Here is a 27450-nt window from a genome sequence, read left to right as displayed (position 1 = left end):
TGGGAGTGCAGGTTCAGTTCCTGATCAGCGAGGTGAGATCCCACAAGTGTCACAGTCAAAAAACCAGAATATAAACAACAGAGGCAGTGTTGTAACCAATTCAATAAAGACTTTACAAATGGTCCACATCAAAAAAAAAAGAAAAAAGATGTGATTTTTGATGCAGGGGATCTGAAGGCCACACTTTGAGAACCACGAACTTTGACTAATTTCAGAAATAACTTTCTTACCATGAAAAATAATAATCCATAGATTACTAATGTAACATTTTGACAGTTTTCTTTAAAAATTCATGATACTTTAAGTATTTTAAAGGGTGTATTTGTATTTGGTTATATAAATATTGTATTAAAAATGCTGTTTCCTTATTAGTAGAGTAATAAGTGGACAAGGATTCATGACAATATTATATAGTTCTTTGTTCCAGTAAATGTTCTTTTTCAGTGTCAGGAATGCAATTTTAATATCAGGAGATACTGGACATGGAAGTAATTTTGCACTGAGTTAGGTTAATTGAGTTGGTTAAAATGTGCTTTGAGATGGATATTTATAGTGACATTTGGTAAGCTGGGTGATTTTGATTTGAGGCTGTATTCCTCTTTGAGTAAACTGCTGGCTTTCACCTCAGTGCAATATATTGATTGTGTCTACTTATGTGATAGGGCTCTATTGTCATTTGCTTTAAGATCCTAGATGTTTAAAAAAAAGTAACGCTTTTACTTCATGTATCTTAATTGTAACGTCAATCTGAAAAGTTTGAAAAAAGGACAACCTGAGGGGAACAACTGAAACAGTGATATTAATCACAAAATGCCAACGCATGTGGGTATGAGGCAAATCTGACCTTACTGGTTTATAGGTAAAATTATCTGGTCGACTCTCATACCACATCCCAAACAATCTCTCCTACAGTAAAGTATTGGTCAGCTCCCTGAATTTCAACAAAATAACTGCCTGTGCTTTCAAGATGTCCTGATAAGAACCACCTGGGGGCACGCATTAAATTTCAGGCTACTACCTTGGAGATCGGAATTCCTTCTTTTGAGACAGATTCAGTGCATCTGGGATGAGCTGAGAACCTATATTTTTAAACTGTTACCTTTGGATTAATAGGAATGTTTAGGAAATACTGACCCATTCCAGTGTTCTTGCCTGGAGAATCCCAGGGGTGGGAACCTGGTGGGCTTCCGTCTGTGGGGTCGCACAAAATCAGACACGACTGAAGCGACTTAGCAGCAGCAGCCGTGAAAAAGAGTTTCTTTTGTACAAAAAAAAAAAAAAGAAGAAAAGAAAAAGAAAAATCACAAAGAGACCTTTGTGGAAATATAGATTCCTGGGCCCTCCTTCAGTTCAGTTCAGTCACTCAGTCATGTCTGACTCTTTGCAGCCCCATGAACTGCAGCACACCAGGCCTCCCTGTCCATCGCCAACTCCTGGAGTTCACTCAAACTCATGTCCATTGAGTCAGTGATGCCATCCAGCCTCTGTTGTCCTCTTCTCCTCCTGCCTTCAATCTTTCCCAGCATCAGGGTCTTTTCAAATAAGTCAGTTCTTTGCATTAGGTGGCCAAAGTATTGGAGTTTCAGCTTCAGCATCAGTCCTTCCAGTGAATATTCAGAACTGATTGCCTTTAGGATGTACAGGTTAGCTCTCCTTGCAGGTTAAAGGACTCTCAAGAGTCTTCTCCCAACACCGCAGTTCAAAAGCACCAATTCTGTGGTCCTTCTTAGCACTTCTCATTTGTCTAGGATGAAGCCCCTTCTTTTTTTGGTGGGGGGGGAGGGTGGGGAGGGCATGCTGCAGGGTTTGTGGGATCTTAGTTCCTTGAGCAGGGATTGAACCCAGGCCCACGACGAGGAAAGTCCTACCTTCTGGACAATCAGGGAATTCTCCCCATGTTGACATTTTTTAAGAGCACATACAATGTGCAGATATGAGAGCTGTCTTCCTGATGCCTTTAGTGGAAGGTCCTTGAGTAAGTCTTCAGTCACTCTCACAAGAGAGAATGGGGAAGTAGGAGATTGAAGGAAAGATAATTTTAGAATTGAGGACAATTAGTGTAAAAGCTAGGCTGACAGCAAGTGACAGTAGCCATCATAAGAAAGGAGAGACTCATCTCCTCCTGGAGGCTGTCCCATGGCTGCTGTGCTACCATTTTTGTGGGGGTGGAGCATGCATAACCCACTGGGAAGTGACTTTTGAAAGCAACTAGGTTCGTTAACTTTTAAGAGATGGAGAGAATTCAGGATCACCCTGTAAGCCACGGAAAATCTGCCTGCCCACCCTAGGTTGCTAGTCCTCGTTTTATTCATGCTGCTAATGGAAACATATAAACATTCACTCATTTTTCTCTTGTGTAGTAAGAAGAAAACATAACTTATAGACCATCTTCTGGCAGAAGATGATAGATTTGGATCAGAAACGAGAGGCGTTGGAAGCCAGGAATCAAAAGTGAAGAGATTCTGCAAGCCCTTGGGTGAGAAAGGTGACAGGGATTGATTAATTTACTCACGTGTCCCGCATTATGTAATGTGAACTTGCTTTTAGGCTGATCTGGACTTTATAAATGTTAGGGAGAAAATGGAATAAATAAGCTGCCAGAAATAGATCTAGAGCACACGTTTCTCCTCAGGCTGATTCAGTCAGTACTTTTCTATCAGCACCTTGTCTGCATCTATTTCTACTTCTTTCCCAGGACTCTTCTCCCTCCTTTCTAGAGCTAAAGCCTTAACCAGAAATACATCATCAATATCCATTGTTGTTGTTGTTCAGTCACTAAGTCATGTCTGACTCTTTGTGACCCCATGGACTGCAGCAAGCCAGGCTTCCCTGTCCTTCACTGTCTCCTGGAGTTTGTTCAAACTCATGTCCATCGACTCCGTGATGCTATCTGAACATCTCATCCTCTGTTGTCCCCTTCTCCTCTTGCCCTCAACCTTTCCCAGCATCAGGGCCTTTTCCAGTGAATCAGCTTTTCACATCATGTGGCCAAAATATTGGAGCTTCAGCATCAGTCCTTTCAATAAACATTCAGGGTTGATTTCTTTTAGGCTTGACTGGTTTGATCCCCTTGCTGTCCAAGAGACTCTCAAGAATCTTCTCCAGGACACAATTTGAAAGCATTAGTTATTTGACTTTCAGCCTTCTTTATGGTCCAACTCTCACATCTGTACATGACTACTGGAAAAACCATAGCTTTGACTAAACAGACTTTTCTCGGCAAAGTGATATCTCTGCTTTTAAATACACTGTCTAGGTTTGTCATAGCTTTTCTTCCAAGGAGCAAGCATCTTTTAATTTCAAGGCTGCAGTCACCATCTACAGTGATTTTGGAGCCCAAGAAAATAAAGTCTGTCACTGTTTCCACTTTTCCCCATGTATTTGCCATGCAATGATGGGACTGGATGCCATGATCTTAGTTTTCTGTATGTTGAGTTTTAAGCCAGCTTTTTCACTCTCCTCTTTTACCCCCATCAAGAGGTTCTTTAGGTCCTCTTTGCTATCTGCAATTAGAGTCATATCATCTGCATATGTGAGGTTATTGATATTTCTCCCAGCAGTCTTAATTCTAGCTTGTGATTCATTAGCCTGGCATTTTGCATGATGTACTCTGCGTAGAAGTTAAATAAGTAGGGTGAAAATATACAGCCTTGTCGTACTGTTTTCCCAGTTTGAACCGGTTGTTCCATATAAGGTTCTAACTGTTGCTTCTTGGTTCATGTATAACTTACTCAGGAGATAGGTAAAGTGGTCTGGCATTCCTGTCTCTTTAAGAATTTTCTACAGTTTGTTGTGATCCACACAGTCAAGGGCTTTTGCATAGTCAATGAAGCAGAAGTAGATGTTTTTCTGGAATTCTCTTGCTTTTTCTATGATTCATCTGATGTTAGCAATTTGATCTCTGGTTCCCCTGCCTTTTCTAAATTCAGTTTGTACATCTGGAAGCTCTTGGTTCACACACTGCTGAAGCCTAACTTGAAGTATTTTGAGCATTACCTTGCTAGCATGTGAAATGAGCACAGTTGTACAGTAGTTTGAACATTGTTTGGCATTGCCCTTTTTTGGGATTGGAATGAAAGCTGAACCTTTTCCAGTTCTGTGGCCATTGCTGAGTTTTCCAAATTTGCTGGCATATTGAGTGCAATACTTTAACAGCATCATCTTTTAGGATTTGAAATACCTCAGCTGGAATTCTGTCACCTCTACTAGCTTCGTTCATAGTAATGCTTCCTAAGGCCCACTTGACTTCACACTCCAGGATGTCTGGCTCTAGGTGAGTGACCACATCATTGTGGTTGTCCAGGTCATTTATATCTGTGGCTAACATTGATTAAATCCTAACTACAACTAGGCACCATGCTGTTGTCCTTTCCTTATATTATTTCATCTTTTCTTTCTTGAAACAACCTAGTGATCTTGATACTGTGATTATGATCCACTTTCTAGATGAAATGTCTGAGTTTCCAAGAGGTTACACAACTTGCCCAGGACCTCACAACCAGGAAATGGCAGAACTAGATTGTAAACCCACACTGACTCCAATTCCTTCTTTCTGCCTTCAGAGAGAAAATGAGACACTGCACCTGCAGCCTCTTGTAGTGCATCAGAACAGTAGCCCAGCTTGACAGGCCTCTTCTGAAAGATTGCCAATCCCTGGGATTTAGAGGCATTAAAGTTACTGCAAAATTCTTGAAAATCAGAAGAGAGAGGGAAATCACTTATAATATTCCTGGGCTTATATAACTGTGTTTAATATTGTAATATATTTGCTTTCAGGCTTTTTGAGTGTATTTCCATGTAATATATGTATTCTTTAGTATCATGGTATTTTAAGTATTAATAGAATTTTCATACTCAAACTCAGATTTTAATGATTCTCAAGTGATAGTGTTTAAAACTTCTAGCAGTTTGAAATGAAAGAAGCCCAGCAGATGAGTAAGTGAATGGATGTTGCTTCTGTATGTGGGATAGCATATATTGTGCACTTGTCACTTTTGGGTTTTCTGCATTCAGAGAGAATGGCCATTGATTTCAATTTTGTATCATGAGCAAAGAACATATTCTCCCAACTCAAGTATGTTTTACCTGTCTTTCCAGATCTTGCTCAAATCTGTACCCCTTTTAGGCTTTTCTTGATTTCCAAATCTGTAATGATCTTTCTCTTCTCCAGTGTTCTCAAGCACTTCCTGGCTATATCTCACATTTGACATTCACCATGTTCTCTACCTGCTGGTTATAATATTTTTTGTCCTATCTTCTTATACTTTTTTTCCTGTCCACAATACCTAATCCAGTGCTTTTTCATGATGTCATTTTTATTTTTTTAGCATCTTGGTATTCAAACCAGATTGCTATTAATCAGTTTCTCCCAGATACTAGAATGCCTTTAGACTGTCTGACATGTCTTTTCATGCCTTGTAGGTTCCTATCACTGTAACCATGCCAGAAATGACAGAGAATGAGACTCCTACAAAAAAGCAGCACAGGTATGAAGCCACAGTCCAAAAATAATAGAGTTTTGGCAGATAAGCAGAATTGGTCCCCACTTTTTGAAATAGGTAGTCCTTTAGGGAACTTTAATTTGGATGTCTAGAAAACCATTACTCTTCAAAAATAGCTGTGGATAAATATAAATAGATATATAGAAAGGGGTATATAGTTAAAATTTACCTGTCCTTTGAATTCTGCTAGCAGTATAAGTGGTAAAATGACTATCAGTAGTTAAAACAGTGTAATACCTAAATATACGCTAAATGTTTGTTTCTTCTGAGATTTTTACTTGCATTCAGTATTAGTCTTTGTGGTGGACGCAAAGCTCACTTAGACTGAAGTCAGTTTGAATAGACATTTTGTGACGTTACGAACCATTAATGCCATTATGCACATCAATATAACATTAGTTCTGGTTCCTTGTATAATACCTCCTTCAGAATTTCCGTCATTTTGGGCAATGTTTCTGCTTAGAATTGCATGACCAGTGGTTCCATTATTAAATATTACAATCACTGTTAGAGATTGGATAGCTATTAGAGAATGCTTATGTATTGAATAATGGTGTATATGGGAAAATTGGTGATTTTAGTAGATCACCTTTTGAGAAAAATGTAAGAATTTGGATAACCTAATTTACATAAATGCAAGAGATGTCTCAGATGCCAGTTGTTAGTGCCTGCCACACTTCCCTCCCTGGGGTCACAAGGCTCCTCTTTACTGTTTGTCTTCTTTACACAGTCACCCCTGCCCTTAGCCAGTGCCAGAGCAAACACTGGAAATCAGCTACAGTTGACCCTTGAACACAGTGGTGGTTAGGGTATAGCCAGACCTCTTATTCACAGTTCCTCCATATCCACGGTTCCATATCCTTGGATTCAACCAACTCTGGTTCCTATGGTACTATAGAATTCACTATTGAAGAAAATCTCTGTATAAGTGAACAAGTCCCAGATCGTGTTGTTTAAGGGTCAACAGTACTTGGCATATCACTTTAGGAGTTGACTAGCTCCTTAATTAAATTTTTCAAATAGGTCAGTTTTCAATGACTGATTTACTTCCCAACCAATGACTTTGGGGTAAGAGAAAATAGAGAATAGTAGTTACTTTCAGTAGTTGTGAATTCTGAATTTATACTGATGTATCTGCAGTCAGGTTTTTATACCATAATCTATTATTGAGAAAATTTTCTTTAAAATGTCTTCTTATTGATATAACAAATACAAATTTTCATCAAATTATTTTTTATGGTTCTCAAAATATAAAGTAAAATGTTTTCCTATTATTTTCATGTTCTTATTATCTATATTTTTGTTTCAGAAAGAAAAACCGGGAGACACACAATGCAGGTAGAAACAATACTTGAAAATTTACTTGTTGGCATTTTTTGTATTCAAAATGAAATTATACTGTAGCTGATTGTGTTTTCATGTTATGAGTACAGAATCATTATTCATTACATTCTAGGAAAGTGTTCTTTTATTGTTTGGGGTTTTGTTTTTCATTTTTTAAAATTGAAGTAAAGTTGATGTGCAATATTATATAAATTACAAGTGTATGACATAGTGACTCACAATTTTTAAAAGTTATACTCCAAGTATAGTCATTATAAAGTATTGGCTATATTCCCTATGTTGTACCATATAGCTTATTTATTTTATATGTAATGATTTGTGCTGTATTGTTTTTAGTTGACAAAGTACTCCCTAAGTCTCATGAAGACTTATAGTCTATTTAGCTAATTTAAGGATTAGTATACCGCTGGAGCTAGTGTTTTAAGTGATTTCACCCGCTGAGGAATTCCAGGTATACTCCTTATGGAAAGAGTGAAGAGTATGTGTCTGCAGAAATTTTAGAGGAGGCTAGCTGCCTACAGGAGTTGGGAAGAAATGGCTGTAGATTTTAAAGGTACTTGAAATGTGACCAGTTTTAAATTAAGCTGTGGAATCCTCAATTATAAGAAGAAATATAGAAAAAAAAACCTTTGCTTTTATCTTAAATATCAGAATTACAGGCCATAGCCAGGTAAACATTTATAGAAGTAATTGTGCATACATTGACAATTTGATATATTGTTTAACATTTTATTTTCCATCAGGGACTGTAGTCAGATCTAAAAATATATATTTAATTGTTTCTTTTACTCTATAAATAATATCTCCCTTTCCCTAAGGAAAGGAACCTGGGGAACCTTTATCTATGGAAAGAAGTGTTGAGCACTGACGGGACACTGCTGTTCCCCAGAACGGGAGTTCCCTGCATGTGAATTCCCTTTTGTCACTGTCGATAGAGTCTTAATGTTATTTTTGTTGTTGTTTTGTCTACACACATTAGAAAATATGTGCTTAGATAACAACAAATATTATTGTTAGAGCATTCAGAAGAATGGTGAGCTCTATTTTATTGCTCTGTGTGAGTTTTTTGTCCTATCAGCACATCTAAATTTTTTTTTTGCCTTATGAGCTAAATCTTTTTATTGGAATTAAATGTCACATGGGACAATAAGTATGTACTGATAGTAATTTATTGAGAAAGTAAATCACTGTCATTGAGAGGGTGTTCTCACTGCTAGATTATGAGGCGAAAAATATATATTTGTGAAATAAGAACTACTTATGCTATATCTGAAAGGTCATCTTCTTAGAAGCACTGAAATCCTTCGTTAAAAGGAAGATTTTATAAAATTAACAAAATAGAAACCAATTTTTCTGTTTGCAGTATCTTACAGAAACTATTTAGATCATGTCTTGTATTTTCTTGCTCTTTCATACAGCTTTTCAAGTTGTAGCATGCACGCCTGGGACATTTCTCACAGGCTGTCAGTTGTCTAGCTCCTTAGATGGGGCACAGCACAGACACATAGAGAAAATAAGCCACTGCCTTTTCTCATCTATTTAAGTCACAACTAATAGCTATTTCTACTCCAAAAATGCCTTCTAGTCAGCCTAAAAGGTGTTTTAAAGTTCTTTAATCTGCCTGGAAATGTCTAATTTGCTGTTTGCTATAAAGCTTTCTAGTAACATAACTAGTAGTAGGTTCTTGAAATTTAGTTATCATTAAAATCTCTAATAATTACTTGAAATATAATAATGACCTAAGAGTAGTACCGGAGAAGGCAATGGCACCCCACTCCAGTACTCTTGCCTAGAAAATCCCATGGACGGAGGAGCCTGGTGGGCTGCAGTCCATAGGATCGCTAAGAGTCGGACACGGCTGAGCGACTTCACTTTCACTTTTCACTTTCATGCGTTGGAGAAGGAAATGGCGACCCACTCCAGTGTTCTTGCCTGGAGAATCCCAGGGACGGGGGAGCCTGGTGGGCTGCGTCTATGGGGTCGCACAGAGTCAGACACGACTGAAGCGACTTAGCAGCAGCAGCAAGAGTAATACAGTATTAGTAATTTGTTTTTGTAATTTGAATTTAATTATAACAGATCCCTTTATTTAAAATCCAAATAAAAGGTGATTAAAGGTGGAGAAAGCTCTTGGGGAGGTGGGGGAGAGGAAAAAAGAAAAAAAAGTATGGCTTGTATTGATTTTCATAACACTAAACTTAAGAATATGACATTCTTAGAAATCTTCTTATGGTTATTTGTATTCAGTAGACAGTTGGTTAAGACTTTCTTTGAGATTTCTTTACCTTTGGAGAATGAGGCACTTTGGCAGCAGTAGTGCAAGGTTTGATAAATGAATTTTTTCTCTATCTAGTGGAGAGGCATAGAAAGAAGAAAATCAATGCTGGGATAAACAGAATAGGAGAGCTGATCCCATGCTCTCCTGCACTGAAACAGGTAAGAAATCCTCTTATACTTTAACCAATTGCTTGTGATCAGATAATTCCCTAAGTTGTTTCTGTGTGCAGAATGATAATTTTTGTTCCCTGTCAAAAAATGTTTTTTTAGAGTTAATAATTGCCTCATTATTTTTCATTTGCTCAATTTTTTTATGTACATATCTCTAAATTCTTTCCACACCTCCCAGCAGTCTCTTACTATAATTTCTGCATGGTCAAATTGCCATGAAATTTCATTTTCCCTATTTTTCCTTTGAGACTTTACTTCTGGAACCCTCTACCCTTCTTTTTCAGTCTCAATTAGTTGGTCTCTTTGAAATCTTCTGCTTTTTGTTTTTGGCCAGGCGGCATGTGGGATCTTAGTTCCCTGACCAGGGACAGAACCCACGCCCTCTGTAGTGGAAGCACAGTCTTAGCCACTGGATCACAGAGGAAGTCCTCAACTCTTCTGTTTTTAATTTCAGCTCTCATATTTTTAATTTCCACGTCTTTTTTCCTTATTGTCTCTTTTCCTTTTATATTTTTATGATGATGCAGTATTATCTCATCTTTGAGAATAATATATAGGGTTTTGGTTTTTAAAAATGTTTCTCCTTTGTTTTGATGTTTTGTCTTTCTTTTTGGAGACATCCCTTAAATGTTTAATGACACCTCAGCTGTTTTTTTCATATTTGAGAAGGAGGCGTTAAAAACTGATTGAACAGGCTTATCTTTTGGTGGTCCTAATGGTTTAGTGATTGATGATCTAGTGTTGCTGTAGTTGTTGTTATTGAATGGAAACATGCCAACATTTGTAGATTTTCTTCTTTTGGAATTAGCTATTAATTTTTAGTTTCTGGAGAAAGATCCTGCACCACCCTACCTAGTAGTGGGGATGGTGGGAAGAGGACTAGCTCATTGCCATTGTTCTGGGAGCTGGGGCAGGGAACGGGTGCTGGAGAATCTCATGCTGTAGGAAGCATTGTTTTACTTCCCCACCCACCATGTTTTCACTTAGGAGCCTCATCTTATCCACTTCTCTGCCATGAAAGTATCTCTAAGGCTGAAATCCTTGGGTTCAAATTTCACAGCAAAGAAACTTGTCTCCTGTGGTTGGGGAGGAGTGGAAGTCATCCAGTTGCACAGGGTGTGTGTGGGGACTGGTTCTTATTACAAAAGAAGAACCTTTCTACCAGTCCCCTCATTTTTAACCCCGTGCCTCACCCCACCTTCCATGGTCACTGGAGCTTCCCAGTCCCAAACCATCCCAGACGTTTGTTGGGGAGGGCCAGATCAATTTGTTCACTTCTCAACACTGTTTCCCTCAGCAAGTTCTTATAATTCAGTTTCTTCTCATTCTTCCCTGCAAGGTGGTACCCAGTCTTGCCTAAACGTGTTTTTCAGTCTTCTTAAAAATATACTTTTTGTTTCCTTAACACAAAAGCAAACGTAGGGGCTGGCACTGTGTCTCCTGATTGCTTTTCTTTCCCCATATCTCAGTGTATAGTAACTGCTCAGTAAGCTTTGTTATTTGACTAGTGAAATATTCCTCCTCTTGGCTTCTATTCCTATAAGTTTCTCTGAAAGGAAACCATAATCATTTCTTTCTTGGTGTCCTGGAGTGTGCAATGGAGGTCAGTATTGGTTTCTAGAAGTTGAATACATTTAGACTTTCTTCACTTTTGCCTCATGTCCCCAGCCCCTGTCTGCAGTAGAGAACAGCAGGTGGGCATTATCAATTGCTTTTGTCTAAATTTTTGCTTTAAGAAAGGACATTATCTTAGTTTTAGTTTGATGTAGTCCACTTTGTTTATTTTTGCTATTGGTTCCCTTGCTTTAGGAGACAGATACAAAGAAATATTGCTACAATTTATGTCAAAGAATGTTCTGCCTGTGTTTTCTTCCAGGAGTGTTATGGTTTCCAGTCTTACATTTAAGTCTTTAATCCATTTTCAGTTTATTTTGTGTATGGCGTGAGAAAATTTCCAATTTTATTCTTTTGTGTGTAGCTGTCCAGTTTTCCCATGTACTGAAGAGATTGTCTTTTTTCCTCAAAGTATTCTTGGCTCCTTTGTCATAGATTAATTGACCATGAATGGATAGGCTTATTTCTGGGCTCTCTATTCTGTTCTTTGCTCTGTGTGTGTGTTAGGACAGTACCATGTTGTTTTGATTACTGCAGCTTTGTAATATAATTTGAAATAAAAGGAGCATGATACCTCCAACTTTGTTCTTTTTCAAGATTGTTTCCATACAAATATTGAAATTATTTGTTCTAGTTCTGTGAAAAATGCCATTGGTATTTTGATTTTGCATTGAATCTGTAGATTGCCTTGGGTAGTATGCTCATTTTAACAATATTAATCCTTTCAAACCATGAGTGCAGAAATTACTGGCCAATATCACTGATGAATGTAGATGCAAAAATTCTCAACAAAATGTGTGCAAGTCGAATTCAAAAGTACATTAAAAAATCATAAATAATGATCAAGAAGGGTTTATCCCTGTGATGCAAGAATGGTTCACTCTCTGCAGAGCAATCAATGTTTTATACCATATTAATAAAATGAAAAATAAAAATCATATGATCATCTCAATAGATGCAGGAAAAAGCTTTTGACAAAATTCAATATCCATTTATGATAAAAGCTCCCAACAAAGTGGGTATAGAGAAAACATACCTCAACATAATAAAGCCATATATGACAAGCCCACAGCTAACATACCCAGTGGTAAAAAGCTGGAAGCATTTCTTCAGGACAAGAATGCCCACTCTTGCCACTTTTACTCATCATAGTATTAGAAGTGCTAGTCACACCCCAGTATTCATTGCAATACTGTTTACAATAGCCAGGACATAGAAGCAACCTAGATGCCCATCAACAGATGAATGGGTGTATATAGGTGGAATATTACTCAGCCATAAAAAAGGAATGAATTTAAGTCAGTTCTAGTGAGGTGGATGAACCTAGAGCCTGTTATACAGAGTGAAGTAAGTCAGAAAGAGAAAAACAAATATCATATATTAATGCATATAAATGGGATCTAGGAAAATGATACTGATGAACATATTTGCAGGGCAGGAATAGGGATGCAGACATCGAGAACTTGGGGACACATGGGGGAAGAGGAGGGTGGGATGAATTCAGAGAGTAGCATTGAAGCATTTCCATTACCATATGTAAAATAGTGGGAAGTTGCTTTATAACATGGGAAGCTCAACCTGGTGCTCTGTGACAACCTAGAGGGGTGGGATGGGATGGAGGGGTGTGAGGGAGGTTCAAGAAGGAGAGGACATATGTATACTTATGGCTGACTCATGTTGTATGGCAGAAACCAACACAACATTGTAAAGTAATTATCTTCCAATAGAAAAAAGTGCTAGCCACAGAAATCAGATAAGAAAAACAAAGAGAATGAATCTAAATTGGAAAGAAAGAAGTAAACTATTACTCTTTGCAGATGACATGGTATTCTTCATAGAAAATCCTAATGTTGCCACCAGGAAACTACTAGAACTCATGAATGAATTTAGTAAAGTTGTATGATACATTTACAGGATACAAAATTAACATACAGAAATCTGTTGTGTTTCTATACACTAAGATCAAGCTATCTGAAAAAGAAATTAAGAAAACAGTCCCATTTACAGTTGCATCAAAAGCTATACAATACCAAGGAATAAATCTAACTAAGGAGGTAAAAACCTGTACTTGGAAAACTATAAGACACGGGTGGAAAAAATTAAAGATGACACAAACAAATGGAAAGATATACCATGCTGAAGGATTCGAAGAATTAATATTGTTAAAATGACCATAATATCCAAAGTATGTTTTTAAAAATTAAAACATGCTTAAAAATCTTTTTATTGAAGTATAAAGTGAAAGTCGCTCAGTCGTGTCCAACTCTTTGCGATACCATGGACTATACAGTCCATGGAGTTCTCCAGGCCAGAATACTAGAGTGGGTTGCCTTCTCCAAGGGATCTTCCCAACCAGGGATTGAACCCAGGTCTCCCGCATTGCAGGCGAATTCTTTACCAGCTGAGCCACAAGGGAAGACCAAGTATACTGGAGTGGGTAAGCTACCCTTTCTCCAGCGGATCTTCCCAACCCAGGAATCAAACCAGGGTTTCCTGCATTGCAGGCGGATTCTTTATCACCTGAGCTATCAGGGAAGTATTATTGAAGTATAGTTGGTTTATAATATTGTGCCAATCTCTATTGTATGGCAAAATGATTCAGTTATATGCATATATATATATTTCTTTTTTAAAAATTCATTTCCACTATGGTTTATCCCAGGGATATCCCTGTGCTATACAGTGGGACCTTGTTTATGCGTTCTAAATATAATAGCTTGTATCTACAACCCCAGACTTCCAGTCCATCCCTTTCCCTCCCTATCTCCGCCTTGGCAACCGTAAGTCTCACCTCAATGTCTGTGAGTCTCTTTCTGTTTTGTGGACAGGTTCATTTGTGCTGTGTTTTAGATTCCACATGTAAGTGATATCATATGGTATTTGTCTGTCTGTTTCTGACTTACTTCACTTAGTATGATAATCTCTAGTTGTACCCATGTAACATACTGTTTATAGTATCCTTCTATTTGAATTTTTAAGAAGATATGTGTGTGTACATATACATATATATAACATATACATGTATTGGCGTGTAATATTTCTGGAAAGATACATAAGTAACTTGGTTGACTCTGGAAAGGGCTTTAGAGGGCTAAAGTCAAAAGGAATGTGCTTTTCATTATATATCTCTTATTTACATTTTTTGCGGTATGTATATATTATGTTTTCCATTTTAAAAATTTGAATAAAGAGTACAGGGACTTTGATGTAAAATACAACCTTTCTGTAAAAGCTTAGGAATGGAATATACTAGGAGCATGGCACCAAAACTCAACCAAGTGCCATTGTTATCTCAACCTACTTTTTAGAGTAGTTTGTAGTTGTGGTTGACAGAGTAAAGGCTCACATTAAAATCTGAAGTTTTTGCACGGTCTTAAAGGCCCTCTCTGGCCGTCTCCTCCCACTGTTTCCCTGTATACTTGCCTTTTGTCTCATTCATCTCATTTGTCTCATTCTGTTCCTCCAACTCGCCAAACTCAACCCTGCCTGGGGGCCTTAGTCCTTGCCAGTCCTGCTGCTTGAGCCTTCTTTCTCCAGATGTCCACAGGGCATGCTTTCTTACACTCCTTTCAAATTTTTGCTTAGACATCACCTCACAGAGAGCCTTCCTCAGCCTCCCTTTATGAACTACATTGTAGCAGAATGTCTAAGTCAGTTTGGGTTGTTCTAAGAACATTACCATAGACGGAGTGACTTAAACAACAGAAATGTATTTCTTACAATTAAGGAGGCTGGGAGTCCCAGATCAAGGTGGCAGCTGGTTTGGCTCCTGATATGGGCTTTCTTCCTGGTTGTGTCCTCACATGGCAGAGACAGTGATCACCTCTCTCATGTTTATTCTTCTAAGGGCAGTGATCTAATCCATGAGAATAGACCCTCATGACCTAATTATCTTCCAAAGGCCCCGTCACTTCAGGGATTAGGGCCTCAACATGAATTATGGGGGGACACAAACATTCAGTCCACAGTACAGAGTAACCTCTGCCATCTCTGTGATTTCTTCTTTACCCTTCTTTATTATTACTTTTTTTTAATATCTTAGTCAATTGTACCTCAATAAAGTTTAAAAAAATAAGGAATAACAACATAGTTCTTCTAATGAGTCCAAGAAATAATGCATTTGAAGTACTTAACATAGGACCAGACATATAGTATCTACAAGTACCTAACACTTACGAAGCACTTTTCTCTGTACCCCATCGGGTTCTAAGAGTCTCTCTGTATAAAGCCTTTAACCTTACCACACCTTCAAAGTAGACACTTTGATTATCCCCATTTTACAAATGAACTGAGGTTTAGAAAGACTAAGTTACTTTCCCACGTTACAGAAATGCTAAGTGGAGGAGCTAAATATTCTAGTAAGAGAGGAACAATTGCTGCAGTTTACCCAAGGCAATACAGAATTCTGGAACAGAGAGGCCCATGAAAGAGTTCCTGGAGAAAGATGCTTCTAAACTCAAACTGCAGCCTGGAGGGAGGTGACTTGATTAAAAGAGTAAAAGACACTGCTTTATTTTTCTTCGTAACACTTGTTACCACCTGATTTTATTTGTAAATATAAATATTTGTATATAATAATTCCTCATAAACAAGTAATATTCCTCAAGGTCAAGAACTTTGTCCTTTTTATTACATCCCCAGCACCTAGAACAGAGCCTCAATAAATATTTAATAAATAAAAGGTGAATAGTAGAAGTTTTTGAATACAGTGCCAGTTTTAAATTGTGAACTGCCTTATGATCCAGCAATCCCACTGCTGAGCATACACACTGAGGAAACCAGAAGGGAAAGAGACACGTGTACCCCAATGTTCATCGCAGCACTGTTTATAATAGCCAGGACATGGAAGCAACCTAGATGTCCATCAGCAGATGAATGGATAAGAAAGCTGTGGTACATATACACAATGGAGTATTACTAAGCCATTAAAAAGAATACATTTGAATCAGTTCTAATGAGGTGGATGAAACTGGAGCCTATTATACAGAGTGAAGTAAGCCAGAAGGAAAAACACCAATACAGTATAATAACGCATATATATGGAATTTAGAAAGGTGGTAACAATAACCCTGTGTACGAGACAGCAAAAGAGACACTGATGTATAGAACAGTCTTATGGACTCTATGGGAGAGGGAGAGGGTGGGAAGATTTAGGAGAATGGCATTGAAACATGTAAAATATCATGTATGAAACGAGATGCCAGTCCAGGTTCGATGCACGATACTGGATGCTTGGGGCTAGTGCACTGGGACGACCCAGAGGGATGGTATGGGGAGGGAGGAGGGAGGAGGGTTCAGGATGGGGAACACATGTATACCTGTGGCGGATTCATTTTGATATTTGGCAAAACTAATACAATTTTGTAAAGTTTAAAAATAAAATAAAATTTAAAAAAAAATGTTAAAAAAAAAAAAATTGTGAAAAGATACGTATCATACGTATCGGAAAAACCAAAGCTTTAACTTTCTTCTGGCAAGTTCTTAACCTCCAGCGAAACTTTTAAACGGTTGACTTTCTTTCACAGAGCAAGAATATGATCCTGGACCAAGCCTTTAAGTACATAACAGAATTGAAAAGGCAGAACGATGAACTCCTGCTTAACGGAGGAAACAATGAACAAGGTAAAGATTTGGGGATTCTTACTTTTCATTGTTTTTTCAGTGTTCAGGCCTTTGTGTCACAGTGCGACTTACCATACTGTATTAGGATACAGAAGGTTTTTTTGTCCCGAAACATTATTAAGACCATGTATTCAGTGGGTCTGTGAGAATAGTGTTGCAAATAAATTCAGCCTTTATTCAAGTTTATCTCTTCCCCTCTTCTTTGTAGGCATATCTCTTCCCCAGTTCTTACCTTGTAGGCACACACAATTTTTATTTTATAGTCTTTTTGTACTTTCTGTTTGCTTAATTCATGAATAGTTCTGTTTCTCCTTTATTCTAAATGGATCTCCCAGCTAGGGAAAATCCCATAAGAGGATGTAAGGGGAGTCCTGCTCAGTGTAACTTAAAAACAGGTATATGCCTGTATCAACCCTCAACTATGAATTAACTCGAAGGCCAAAGCATTCAATTCATAATTGTGTGTACTGCATGCATTGTGTGACTTAGACTTCCTGGTCATTTAATAATACTAATTTTTAGAGGTGACTTTTTTAATGCTGTCAGATGAGTTCTGTTTTCCCACTTGCACTGAAGAGAAGGTTTCTTATGACAGCTGAAAAGAAATATACCCCAGGCAAATATAAAGCTCTGAGGGGTAGGGCAGTTTGAGCCATCTTTGATTTATGTCTCTGAGAATAGCAGAGAGAGAATCTCCTATGACAACTCAGTAGGTCACCTTGAAAGGAGAGAAACAAAGGCGGAATTTATTGAGGTGGAGATGATGCAAAGCAGTGATTATTGTAAGAAATGAGGAGGATACTGGAAAGCACATCTAGAAGGTCAGCGCTCCGAATTCTTGTTTACTTTTAAGTTAGATGACAGCTTACCCCACCCCCCTCAGCCAGCTGTCGTTTATGGTCCAGGTCCTGTTTTATGCTGCTGTCAGGCAATTAGATACATAATCAATGTTTGGTAACCAGTCAATGTTTGGCACCCACAAAAGGGATGATAAGGCTAGAGTGTTTCTAATGAGGGCTCCTCTGGTTTCATAGCCCAGTGTCTGAGGCCATCAAGTTACCTTAAGGAAAAGAGAAACTCGAGTGGCGTGGGATTCAAGAGGAGCTGAATAGCCAGACCAGGAGTTGGGGGGGCACCTGAGGCCCCTTAAGTCCGATTGTGTTGTCGTTTCTGTCATCATCCTTTCTGTGTGTGTGCCTCTGCTCTCCCTTCTTTTCTTCTCCCAAAAGCTTCCTCCACATGCTCACTGTCCATGACAGTCTCGCACAGTGACCACAACAGTGGCCCTGGGGGTCAGGACCACCAGGGTGTGAGTCTTGGCTTCCTTTACTCAGCTCCAAGTCTCAGTCCCTCTACCTTAAAATGAGGATAATTGTAACATCTATCTGGTCAACTTTAAACAAAGTATTTGTTTATTCTGAACCTGTTTTTTTACATCTAAAAGAAGTGATGACAAAGGTAGTTCCCATCTCATGTTCATTATGAGAATTAAAAGAGATAACACAGGTAAAGCACTTAGAGTAAAGCCCAGAACATAGTAAGTGCTTGATAAATGTTATCTGTTGTTGTTACTATTTTTATTATTGGTAAATGAGACAGTGAATGCAAAGTACCAGGCATATAGTAAGTGTCCAGTAAGTGAGAACAATCATTTTTATTTTTAGTCCATGATAATTGTCCTTTAATTTCTGATGTCTGTAGCACATTGGCATCCTTCTTCTGTGTCTCCTGTTTAAATACCTGAGAAAGCAATTTGATAGTCTCAGCTCCTCCTTGTTGGAACAGAACTTTTTATTTCAGGCTACCATGTAGGGTATTGGCCTTGAGGATCAGCTGCCTTTGGCGGAGGGAGTGGTGAATACCTACCACTATGACAAGGCAGGTGGAGCTATGTAGGGTCACTGAGCATAAGTACCAACAGCCAAGCCTAACCCTTAGTAGGATCCATGAGTGAGGCTGTCTCTTTTAAAATGATTTAGGGCATCACAGACATCTTCGTGCCTCAGTAGAGAACATGGCCCTACCGAGGAGAGTGCAAGTTTCACCATTGATACCTTCTTATCGCCCTCCCACCTTACTTCTTACATGTTCTACTTGGTCTCTGCTGTTTCAAAGCCATTTATAAAAGAGACTGTCTGGAGTTCCCTGGTTGCCTAGTGGTTAGGATTCTGAACTTCCCTGCCATGACATGGGTTCAGTCCCTAATCGGGGTACTGAGATTCCACAAGCTGGGTGGCAGGTGTGGTCGGTTGGGGGAGGGGGAAAAGACTGTTACCACCATAAGTAATGTTTGTTATTTTAACATTGAAATGCTACTATATTGACATTCAGTGTTATTTTCCTAGCATGTTTCCATGATAGCAGTATGTTTTTCCTTGCTTCACCTTTTCAGGTGCCCTATTTTGAATTCGGTAATTTTGAGATTTCTACATTATGAGTAATTTTTGACCTTTGAGTTGTTGATCTTTAAAGATATGTACCTTTAAAAGGATTGAGTAGAGGTTTGAGATACCATTCTAAAAAGAAGAAAGAACTTATATTGTAAAAGAGCTGAAGATTTCAGTTGAGGTATTTAGGCTGCTAAAATTAGAATTCAGTAGCTCAGTATACAGCTCTTTCTTAAATTAATGTAAATACTGACATTTAGAGGTAATTTAAAAAGTTTTTTCTTTTTGATATTATAGCTGAAGAAATTAAAAAGCTACGTAAACAACTGGAAGAAATTCAAAAAGAAAACGGCCGATATATTGAATTACTAAAAGCAAATGACATATGTTTATATGACGACCCCACAATCCACTGGAAAGGAAATCTTAAAAATTCAAAGGTCTCTGTTGTTATTCCCAGTGACCAGGTTCAAAAAAATATCATTGTTTATTCCAATGGGAGTCAGCCTGGTGGAAACAGCCAGGGAACAGCTGTTCAGGGGATAACCTTTAATGTTGGTCATAATTTACAAAAGCAAACTGCCAATGTGGTGCCAGTGCAGAGGACTTGCAATCTTGTGACTCCTGTGTCTATTTCTGGAGTTTACCCTTCTGAAAACAAGCCATGGCATCAGACCACGGTTTCTGCATTGGCTGCCAACCAGCCTGTTCCTCTTTGTCTTCCTGCTGCTCTTTCTGCTCAAAACATTCTTGAGCTCTCCACCTCCGAAAGTGACTCTAGTGTGCTTGGTCCCACCAGCAGCTCACTGATCGCTGTTCCTGTTGGGCCCGAACCACCCCAGCATTGTTCATCGCACACGTGTCTAAATGATCAAAATTCTTCAGAAAATAAGAAGGGGCAAGAAAGCCCCCAAGTATTGAAGAAAACGGTCCCTTGTGCCACAAGCATCTCCTCCAGCTCCTCAGCAACTGCCACTCAAGGACAGCCTGGAAGCGAGTCCTGCCGGAGCACACAGGATCACAGAAGTGATCTTCAAACCACCCTGGTTGTTTCCGTCACCACCGCAGTCTGCTCCCAGCCTCCCAGACCTGCCGGTGATTCTTGTGTGGCAAGCAGTAGCAAGGGTGCAGACTCCGCAAGTGTTACCATGGTGGTGGCCCCGTCTGTCCCTGGAGGAGGGATGATCACCATGCCTGTAAGCACCCTTTCTGCAAACCCTATGGACAGTGGTTGGACTCTTTCTTGTTCTTTGCCTTCTTCAGCTGTCAGTACTTCAGATTTGAAAAACATGAATAGCCTTACCCGAATTTCCTCAGCTGGAAACACACAGACAACGTGGACTACTTTGCAACTGGCGGGAAACACTATTCAGCCCTTAAGCCAGACACCGTCTTCTGCTGTGACCCCGGTATTAAATGAGTCTGGCACTAGCCCCACCACAGCCAACCACAGTAGATGTGTGGCTCCAGGCATCAGCTTGAATAATTCCTTTCCAGCAGAGGGGCAGCCAGTTGAGCAAGTAGTTGTAACCTTGCCTTCCTGTCCACCTTTACCTATGCAGCCACTGATCACCCAGCCACAAGTTAAGTCTCAGCCTCCAAAAAGTATCCTCCCATTGAATTCTGCCATGCAGGTGATTCAGATGGCTCAGCCAGTGGGGTCAGCTGTTAATGCAGCTCCTGCTAATCAGAACGTTATCATTCTTCAACCACCCAGCACCACCCCGTGCCCAACAGTGATGAGGGCAGAGGTTCCCAACCAAACGGTAGGTCAACAGATAGTCATCATCCAGGCAGCTAACCAGAATACTTTGCCACTTCTCTCTGCTCCACCTCCCGGTTCTGTTCGACTCCCTGTCAATGGAGCCAGTGCTATCATAGGGTCTAACAATTCAGTGCAAAATGTTTCCACCCCACAGACTTTTGGAGGAAAGCACCTTGTCCACATATTACCACGACCTACATCTTTATCAGCGTCGAATTCCACACAAACTTTTTCTGTTACTGTATCCAGCCAACAGCAGCCTCAAACCATTTCTTTAAATGGACAGCTCTTTGCTTTGCAGCCTGTGATGTCTTCATCAGGAACTACAAATCAAACCCCTATGCAAATTATTCAGCCCACCACCAGCGAAGATCCAAATACCAATGTTGCCCTGAATACCTTTGGCGCTTTGGCCAGCCTCAATCAAAGCATATCACAGATGGCTGGGCAAAGCTGTGTACAGTTGTCTGTTAGCCAGCCAGTCCATCCTCAAACTGCTGCAAATAGTCAAATCACCCCAGCTAACTGTGTTTCATTAACAACTGTAGCACCTCCCATGACAACAGATAATTCAGCCACACTACCCAGTACTTACAACCTAGTGACTACTCCCTCAGTGAACACTGTGGCTTGTGTGCCTAACACGAAGGCAAAAAGGTTGAATAAGAAGCCGGGTGTCAAGAAACACTTAGCCACTAACAAGTCAGCCTGCTCCCTGAATGCAGTCAGAGATGTGGGCAAGTCAGATGGCCCCAGCACTGAAGGTTCCGCAGAGCCATCATGTAATGATGGACTTCTGGAAAGCCTCCCTGGTGTGTTACCATCTGCCATTGTGTCCCAGACAAATAGTGTAAGTGTTTCTGGTTCACATTCTTTGAGTGTTCTGAATTCTGAATCAGTGATGCCTGAGTCTGTACCCAAATCTAAGTCAGCCGAAGAGTCTAGCCCACCCTCCCAAGAATCTGTAACAAGTGAACAATTTACAATGGCCCCAGCAAAATCCAAAGATTTTCTCCCCATTTCACAACGAGAGACATCTCAGGATACGCCACCGAGTAGTTTGGCATTGCCAGATGCTGCCAAATCCTGCACGTCAGCCAACGTGTTGATTTCCTCTGCGGATGATGCCCCCGTTTTGGTCTCTCAGGTTTCTCACTTGTCATCTACCACGAGCACTACAAGTACTGACTGTGTTTCTGAAGTGGGAGTCATTGCTGACCCTTGCAGGGTTCAGCAAGCGTCATCAGATACAGTACCAACCACAGGTCTCTTAAAGGGGCAGGGTTTAACTGCACTGCTCTCTGGTCTTGCTAAAGAAAAAGACCCTCAGAAATCATCTCTTTCAGTCCAGGTGGACCATCCTGACTTTTCTTCAGAAAATTCTAAAATAGTTGATTCAAATGTTGAGTTGCATCCCAAACAGGAGCTATTACTGATGAGCAGTGATGATAGAGACCCAGGACAGCCTCATTCGTGCATCCCTGACCAGGAGGTTATTAATGGTTCTTTGCTCACCAGTAGGCAGGCTGACTCTCCCATGTCGACCAGCTCTGGCAGTAGTCGTAGTTTCTCAGTTGCATCTATGCTTCCTGAAACAGCCAGAGAGGACGTCACCAGCAATGCAGCGACTAATACGTGTGACAGCTGCACCTTTGTGGAGCAAACTGATATAGTTGCTCTTGCAGCACGAGCTATTTTTGACCAGGAGAACCTTGAGAAGGGAAGAGCTGGTACTCAGGTACCAGCTGATATACGGGAAGTTCCTTCAAAGCCTTCTGAAGCATCCTCTTTAGAGGGAGACCAGCCTTTCAAAACACAGATATCTAAAGAGAATGGTCCAGGACAGGCAGAAGCAACACCAAATGAATTTAATTCTCAGGATTCAATTGAAGCCACTGTGGATAGGCCCCTTGAAAAACCAAGTTGTTCTATAGGAATGAAAACATCAAATGCCTCTTTACAGGTTTCGACTTCCCAGCCACCAAGCGTCACCAGTTTAAGTGTGAATAATCTTATTCACCAGAGTACCCTCAGCCATCCTCTGGTCAGCTGCACTGGTTTATCCCAAACTTCAGAGCAAACAGCTGTTCCTACAACAGTGAATCTGACAGTTTCATCTGGCTCCTATGGCAGTCAGCCTCCTGGACCATCCCTGATGACTGAATACTCCCAAGAACACCTAAATACTATGGCTGGTACTGTACCAAACACACCAATTCAAGAGCCGCTCTTAAAGCCAAGTCACGAAAGCCGTAAAGACTCTACTAAACGTGCTGTCCAGGATGACCTTTTACTGTCTTCAGCTAAACGTCAGAAGCATTGTCAGCCAGCCGCCCTCCGGCTTGAAGGTCTGTCCCTGATGAGCCGAACTCCAGACAGCATTTCCGATCAAACTCAAATGATGGTTGGTCAGATTCCTCCCAACTCTTCAAACTCAGTTGTGCCTATTAGCAACCCAGCACACGGGGACGGCCTTACTCGATTATTTCCGCCTAGTAACAACTTTGTGGTCCCCGCATTGAGGCAGACCGAGGTTCAGTGTGGTTCGCAGGCTTCCATTGCTGAACAGCAGCCAGCCCAGGCCGGCCAACATCTGCAGGCCCTGCAGCAACATGTTCCAGCTCAAGGGGTACCTCACCTGCATAGTAACCACGTCTACTTAAAGCAGCAGCAGCAAGCAGGGCAGTTGAGAGAGAGGCATCACTTGTATCAGCTGCAGCGTCACGTACCTCACGCAGAGAGTTCTGTCCACTCTCAGCCCCACAGCGTCCACCAACAGAGAACCCTGCAACAGGAAGTTCAGATGCAAAAAAAGAGGAATCTTGTTCAGGGCACTCAGGCCTCTCAGCTGTCTTTACAACCCAAGCATCATGGAACTGACCAATCCCGACCTAAGAGCGGTCAGGCGCACCCGCACCATCAGCAGATGCAGCAACAGATGCAGCAACATTTTGGAAGCTCCCAGGCAGAGAAGAGTTGTGAAAACCCTTCCACCAGCCGGAACCACCAGAACCACCTCAGTCAAGATATTCTGCACCAGCAGGAGGTGGGAAGCCGGCAGCAAGCTCCGGGGGTTTCTTCTGAACACGTATCTGGGCATAATCCAATGCAGAGGCTGTTGACATCAAGAGGCATAGAGCAGCAAATGGCATCCCAATCGAGTATTGTGACGAGACCTTCAGACATGACCTGTGCTCCACACAGGCCGGAGAGAAACAGAGTTTCAAGTTACTCTGCTGAGGCACTCATTGGAAAAACATCTTCTAATTCAGAGCAGAGAATGGGTATATCGATTCAGGGTTCCAGAGTTTCAGATCAGCTTGAAATGAGAAGCTACCTTGATGTTCCCAGAAACAAGAGTTTAGCCATTCATAATATGCAGGGTCGTGTGGACCATACTGCCTCAGATATCCGCCTTTCTGACTGTCAGACATTTAAACCAAGTGGAGCCAGTCAGCAGCCCCAGAATAATTTTGAAGTACAGTCTTCAAGAAATAATGAAATAGGTAACCCTGTATCATCCTTGAGGAGTATGCAGCCCCAAGCTTTTCGTATTAGTCAAAACCCTGGTCCACCACCAGTCGACCGCCAAAAGCGATTACCTTATCCACCAGTTCAGAGCATCCCAACAGGAAATGCTATCCCAACAAGGGACAATGAAAATACATGTCACCAAAGTTTCATGCAGAGTTTACTTGCCCCTCACCTGGGCGATCAGGTCATTGGAAGTCAGAGATCCCTCTCAGAACATCAGAGGAATACACAGTGTGGTCCCTCCTCTGCAATTGAATATAACTGTCCCCCGGAGCCATGAAAGTGTCCATATTAGAAGGGACAGTGAGAGTCAGAGTAGGGAGAGCTGTGACATGTCCCTGGGCGCAATTAACACCCGGAACAGCACCTTGAATATTCCGTTTTCAAGTTCTTCGTCTTCAGGAGATATTCAGGGTCGAAACACGAGTCCCAATGTTTCTGTACAGAAATCCAATCCCATGAGGATTACTGACAGTCATGGGACCAAGGGCCACATGAACCCTCCAGTCACAACCAACATGCATGGGGTTGCAAGGCCAGCTTTGCCGCATCCGTCTGCGTCTCACGGAAATGCTGACCAAGGGCCTCCTGTACGTCAAACCAGTTCTTCAGTTCCCCAGCGATCAAGGCATCCGTTGCAAGACAGCGGCGGTTCCAAAATTCGTCCACCTGAAAGGACTCGCTCCGGAAACCCAAGACATAGCAATGTCTTTGATCCAAGTCTTCCTCACCTTCCTCTGTCTACTGGCGGCAGTATGATTCTTGGACGCCAACAACCTGCTGCAGAAAAGAGAGGAAGTATTGTTCGTTTCATGCCAGATAGCCCACAAGTACCTAATGATAATTCAGTGCCTGACCAGCACACGCTATCACAAAATTTTGGTTTTCCTTTTATCCCCGAGGGTGGCATGAACCCGCCAATAAACGCTAATGCTTCTTTCATTCCACAGGTTACTCAGCCTAGTGCCACTCGAACCCCAGCCCTCATCCCTGTGGATCCCCAAAATACTCTCCCCTCCTTCTATCCCCCATACTCTCCTGCTCATCCCACACTGTCCAATGATATTTCAATCCCCTATTTTCCTAATCAAATGTTCTCAAATCCCAGCACAGAGAAGGTAAACAGTGGAAGTTTGAATAACCGATTTGGATCAATTCTGTCTCCTCCCCGACCTGTTGGCTTTGCTCAACCGAGTTTTCCTCTTCTCCCCGACATGCCTCCAATGCACATGACCAACTCTCACTTATCCAATTTTAATATGACATCTTTGTTTCCAGAAATAGCTACAGCTCTTCCTGATGGCTCAGCGATGTCCCCTTTGCTTACGATAGCAAACTCCTCTGCCTCAGACTCTTCCAAACAGTCCTCCAACAGACCTGCCCACAACATAAGCCATATCTTAGGTCATGATTGCAGTTCAGCTGTTTAAATACCGATTGACTAAACATAAGTGTAACGAGTGAGATTACACATGTATTTGTATGTGTGTTCACACATACATGCACAGGAAGAGAGAGAGTGTGTGAGTGTATCTCCTTGTGTTTGTTTAATCAGTTGCCAGTTATCTTCTGAATGTAGGGAAGCCATGTCAGAGATGAGGCACATACTAGGTTGTCAAAAAAAATTTATCTTTCATTTTTAACTGCACGGTGTGCGCTTTAAATTGCCCAAGCAGACTGACATTTTCAGGCTTGATTTATAATCTGACATTCTCTAGATACTAATCGACTGGAAGGTGGGAGAAGTCATCCTGGTGTCATCACCTAGATTTTAAATTTGATTGTTGACAATTTGTAAAATAGATGATTGAGATAGTGGAGTTGCTCTCCAACAATACAGACATTTCAGTAGAACACAGTGGCTTGTAACCAAATGCTGGCCAAGTGTATTCTGGAACAGTCTCTTACCCATGGCAGGTGTTGAATTAATGTAGAATGAATGTCCATGATTCAAGTCAAGCAGTTAGCAAATAGGTGAGTTATTGAATCAACCTTTATTCCCAAGGTTTGGTTTAGGTAGAAGCTTCTTCCTTAATTATAACAATTCATAAATTATCTGAATTCCATGTCTTGTTTTCCAAATTAGGGAACCGTCAGTTCAGTTTAGTTGCTCAGTTACATACGACTCTTTGCGACCCCATGAACTGCAGCACGCCAGGCCTCCCTGTCCATCACCAACTCCCGGAGTTTACTCAAGCTCACGTCCATTGAGTCAGTGATGCCATCCAACCATCTCATCCTCTTTTGTCCCCTTCTCCTCCTGCCCTCAATCTTTCCCAGCATCAGGGTCTTTTCAAATGAATCAGCTCTTTGCATCTGGTGGCCAAAGTATTGGAGTTTCAGCTTCAACATCAGTCCTTCCAGTGAATATTCAGGACTGATTTCCTTCAGGATGGACTGGTTGGATCTCCTTGCAGTCCAAGGGACTCTCAAGAGTCTTCTCCAACACCAGAGTTCAAAAGCGTCAATTCTTCTGCGCTCAGCTTTCTTTATAGTCCAGCTCTCTCATCCATACATGACTACTGGAAGAACCATAGCCTTGACTAGATGGACCTTTGTTGAGAAAGTAATGTCTCTGCTTTTCAATATGCTGTCTAGATGGGTCATAACTTTCCTTCCAAGATGTAAGCTTCTTTTAATGCATGGCTGCAGTCACCATCTCCAGTGATTTTATCCTTTAATGTGCCAAGGTCCTGTAAAGCAAAGGTCTTCCTTAAACAAGTAGCCTTAAAAGTGGAAAGCTAAACAGCAGAGTACGTAGATGTTTTCCATTTTGTCCTAGCATTTTGCATCAGGCCATAAGGATGATAGCCAGTTGTATTATGAGGTTTTGCATGTGTTCAGTTAAGGATTGTTTCATTCATTGAGTTTTGTTGTAGAATTCTCTCTTTGTTCTATTTGATCTTGAAATAGGTTCTTTGGTATTTGTTTAATCATTAGGGACTGATCACTTAATAGTGTGTTTGGAATCAACAGTTATTTGAGCCTTACTTTTCAAATATTTCTGAACAGAGTCTTAATCTCTGTCAGTATTTTCACTTACTGATATTTATATTCAAGATATGGCATTGTATATTGCATTATTACCCTTCATTGTAGACTTACAATGAGAGGATGAATTTGTTCATTGCTTTTCCTGATGGTAGATGTGAAATGGTGCTTCAAAAAATTGTCTTTTTATAAGTTCACGTGTGTGAGTGTGTGTGTACTTCGACATAGATTTTAAGGTATAAAC

General features: G+C 40.6%; 1 protein-coding gene across 1 annotated transcript; it reads left to right on the top strand.

Annotated features, from left to right (window-relative positions):
• Window positions 1-1809: 1809 nt before the first annotated feature.
• KIAA2018 (KIAA2018 ortholog) lies at window positions 1810-26537 on the top strand. The gene is given in 7 exon segments (XM_010845339.1): window positions 1810-2476; window positions 5422-5486; window positions 6811-6839; window positions 9199-9281; window positions 16433-16529; window positions 19214-24486; window positions 24488-26537. Coding segments are annotated over 6 exon segments (6687 nt in total). The 5' UTR covers window positions 1810-2476; window positions 5422-5439; the 3' UTR covers window positions 25646-26537.
• Window positions 26538-27450: the final 913 nt, after the last annotated feature.

Source organism: Bison bison, unplaced genomic scaffold, assembly GCF_000754665.1.
Source record: "Bison bison bison isolate TAMUID 2011002044 unplaced genomic scaffold, Bison_UMD1.0 scf7180017864215, whole genome shotgun sequence".
NCBI lineage: Eukaryota > Metazoa > Chordata > Mammalia > Artiodactyla > Bovidae > Bison > Bison bison.
This window is presented reverse-complemented; position numbering and strand designations above follow the sequence as displayed.